The following is a 2,638-nucleotide window of genomic DNA, read 5'->3' as shown; positions in this document are numbered from 1 at the left end:
CTCTGTGTAGCCCTGGCTGTCCTGGAACTCACTCTGTAGACCAGGCTGGCCTCAAACTCAGAAATCCGCCTGCCTCTGCCTCCCGAGTGCCGGGATTAAAGGCGTGCGCCACCACGCCCGACAGCTCCGTTTCACCTAACCATGCTTGCTTTGTAACTCCAAGGCTGGTTGACTACTCAAGGTTCTTTGCATGTTTGTAAGAAAAATATACCAAGTATATTTGTAAACTTAAACTATTTCTCGGTTTTTCTTGATTTGTATTTTGGTATGATGGAGGCATTAATTTAAGTGTTATTTTAATGTAGAGCAGGCGACAGTGTTAGTCTGAAGTATGTGTTGTTTTTATATGTAGTTCATTTATTCTCCATCCATCTGACAGAAATGGACCCAGTGTCAGCCAGTGCCAGGCACTGCACAGAGTTACAGCATGGGGTCAGCGAGAAACACCTGTTGTGGGGAGTTCCTGTTGTGCCTGTGGTTTCCTTGGGTTATAAATATCCCAAGGACTAATGAACGAGTGTTTATTATCGAAAGCTACAGGCAATGCTAATCAAAAGGATATTTAAAGTTGCCCTTTCCCCCCTACCAGTTGAAATAACCTCCTGCATTACCTTAGGATTTTCCTTTCAAGCTTAGTGTAAGTGACTTTGGCCCCAAGCAAATTAAATTTACTGGAAGGTGTTGTCTAGGAAGAAACATCTTTACTTTATTCTTGTAACTCATAACTATCATAACTTGACACTAGTTTATTTTTACAATTAGACTTTGTTATTTGTGTGAGGTTTCAGCTTTCATTGTGCAGTTTTCTGTTTTTGTCTTGTAATTACCACCATACCTCCATTTCTTTTTCTTTCTATTACTTATGACCTTTTGCTTTAAAAAGCAGTTTTTGATACTTTGGCTACTGTTTAAAGTGGAATAGCTATTCCTATAGGTAAGATAAATAAAACTAACTTACATCTTAAAGGACTCTACCATAGTGGCTCCTGTTTTAAAAGACTCTCTGTCCATGTCAGTATCAGTGGCTTGCTAGCCCAGGAGTGTGAAGGGAGCCTTCCTGTTCAGAGCAGCCTGCCTCCTCTCTCCGTTTGCTCTAGAGCATTGGTGGCATTAATCAGCATGTGCTGCTCTCAGCCTCCTTCACCCCTAAGTGTTTTCATAGCCTTCACCATTCATTTCCTGACAATTTAATTGGAAAACTTGAAATGAAGATTAAATTTCCATTTAAAATCCTACAGTTTCAACCATGTTTTCTCCAGCTTGTAAGGTTTGGAAGTCCTACCTGCCAGGCAGGTCTGAATGGCACAGTGCTTTTGAAATCTCTTTATGTTAATATCCCTACTGACCTTGCATTGATTGCTCCCCTGCTGAGTCTACCTGTGGTCTTCTTCATTGACATTGAGGTCACAAAGTTCTGAAAGTCACGGGGAAGATTTCAGAAGTGTCTACATATGCACTTGAAACTTCACTCCATCACTAATGCCCGTGTGACTGTTTTTTCCACCCAAGGTACTGCACATCAGTTTCAAATTTCCTGGTTATGGGAGGATTCCAGCTTCTTGCTAAGCCTGCCGTGTAAGTACTCTGTTCCTATCAGTTACCCTTCTCACAGCCATAGAGTATAGTGAGTGAGCTCTTGTTTGGTTTTTCTGTTTTATTTTTTCTGTTTTTGTTTAATTCTTTAGAGTTTCATAAAAAACATTTTTTATCCTATTCTTTGCCCTTTTCAAGCTTCTCTCTGATTATTGTGTGTCTACTGTCACATTGTCTGTGAGTTCATGTGTTTCTCAGCCCTGTTATATCTGATTATTGTGTGTCTACTGTCACGTTGTCTGTGAGTTCATGTGTTTATCAGCCCTGTTATATCTGGAAGATGGTGTTTCCTTGAAGTTACCACCTTGGGCTTAAAATCTTTGCCTCCTCTTCTGCTTAGATCCCTGAGCCTTGAGGGGAGGGGTGTGATAAAGGCATTCAATTTAGGCTTGAGTGCTCCCATTACAGATGGTTGTGAGTCACCATGTGGTTGCTGGGAATTAAACTCAGGACCTCTGGAAGAGCAGTCAGTGCTCTTAACTGCTTAGCAGTCTCTCCAGTCCTGCAGCTAAACTTATTTGTTCTTGGAAAGAAGAAGCCTGGAGAATCTGGTTAGTTTTAGGAACTTCCTGCAAGTATTTGGACTTGTTTACCTTCCAGCTTTAGGACCTTCCCTGCAGGACAGAATGTTTCAGTCTCAGAGGAAACTGTTCATGACACTTCACTGTCCTTCCAGCCCTTAGATTCTCTGTCCCCTCTTCCTCGATGATCTCTAAGCCTTGGAGGGATGGCTGTAGATATCTACCCTCGGGTAAATATTAGCCGCTAGGCCCCAGCAATGGCCTTTTGTTCTCTGTGAGTGGAGGCTGATAACACGGGAGAACTGTTTCCCTGGCTGGAGTCTAGTTTATTTATTCATAATTTTCAAATTATAATCAGTCTTGTCAGAAATGTATTTCCTTTTAATATTTTTGAAGAGTGGTTGCTGTTTCTCATTTGTAAAATGTTATATTAGCATATATCATTTATACATAATAAAGCTTAGTTGCAACATTTACATACACGTATAGAGTGTACTTTGATCACGCTGCCCTCTCTTCCCACC

General features: G+C 41.1%; 1 protein-coding gene across 4 annotated transcripts in view; it reads left to right on the top strand.

The window, feature by feature from the left end:
- Als2 (alsin Rho guanine nucleotide exchange factor ALS2) overlaps nt 1-2,638 on the top strand; it is a 75,710-nt gene that overhangs the window by 41,882 nt on the left and 31,190 nt on the right. For all 4 annotated transcript variants that reach the window (XM_029538344.1, XM_021199378.1, XM_029538346.1 and 1 more), the window contains exon 12: nt 1,510-1,575. In XM_029538344.1, the coding sequence (XP_029394204.1) occupies nt 1,510-1,575 (66 nt within the window). The remainder of the gene's footprint in view (nt 1-1,509; nt 1,576-2,638) is intronic.

Source organism: Mus pahari, chromosome 5 (assembly GCF_900095145.1).
Source record: "Mus pahari chromosome 5, PAHARI_EIJ_v1.1, whole genome shotgun sequence".
NCBI classification, from domain to species: domain Eukaryota; kingdom Metazoa; phylum Chordata; class Mammalia; order Rodentia; family Muridae; genus Mus; species Mus pahari.
Note: the sequence above shows the minus strand (reverse complement) of the source record. Positions and strands in the feature narration are given on the sequence as shown.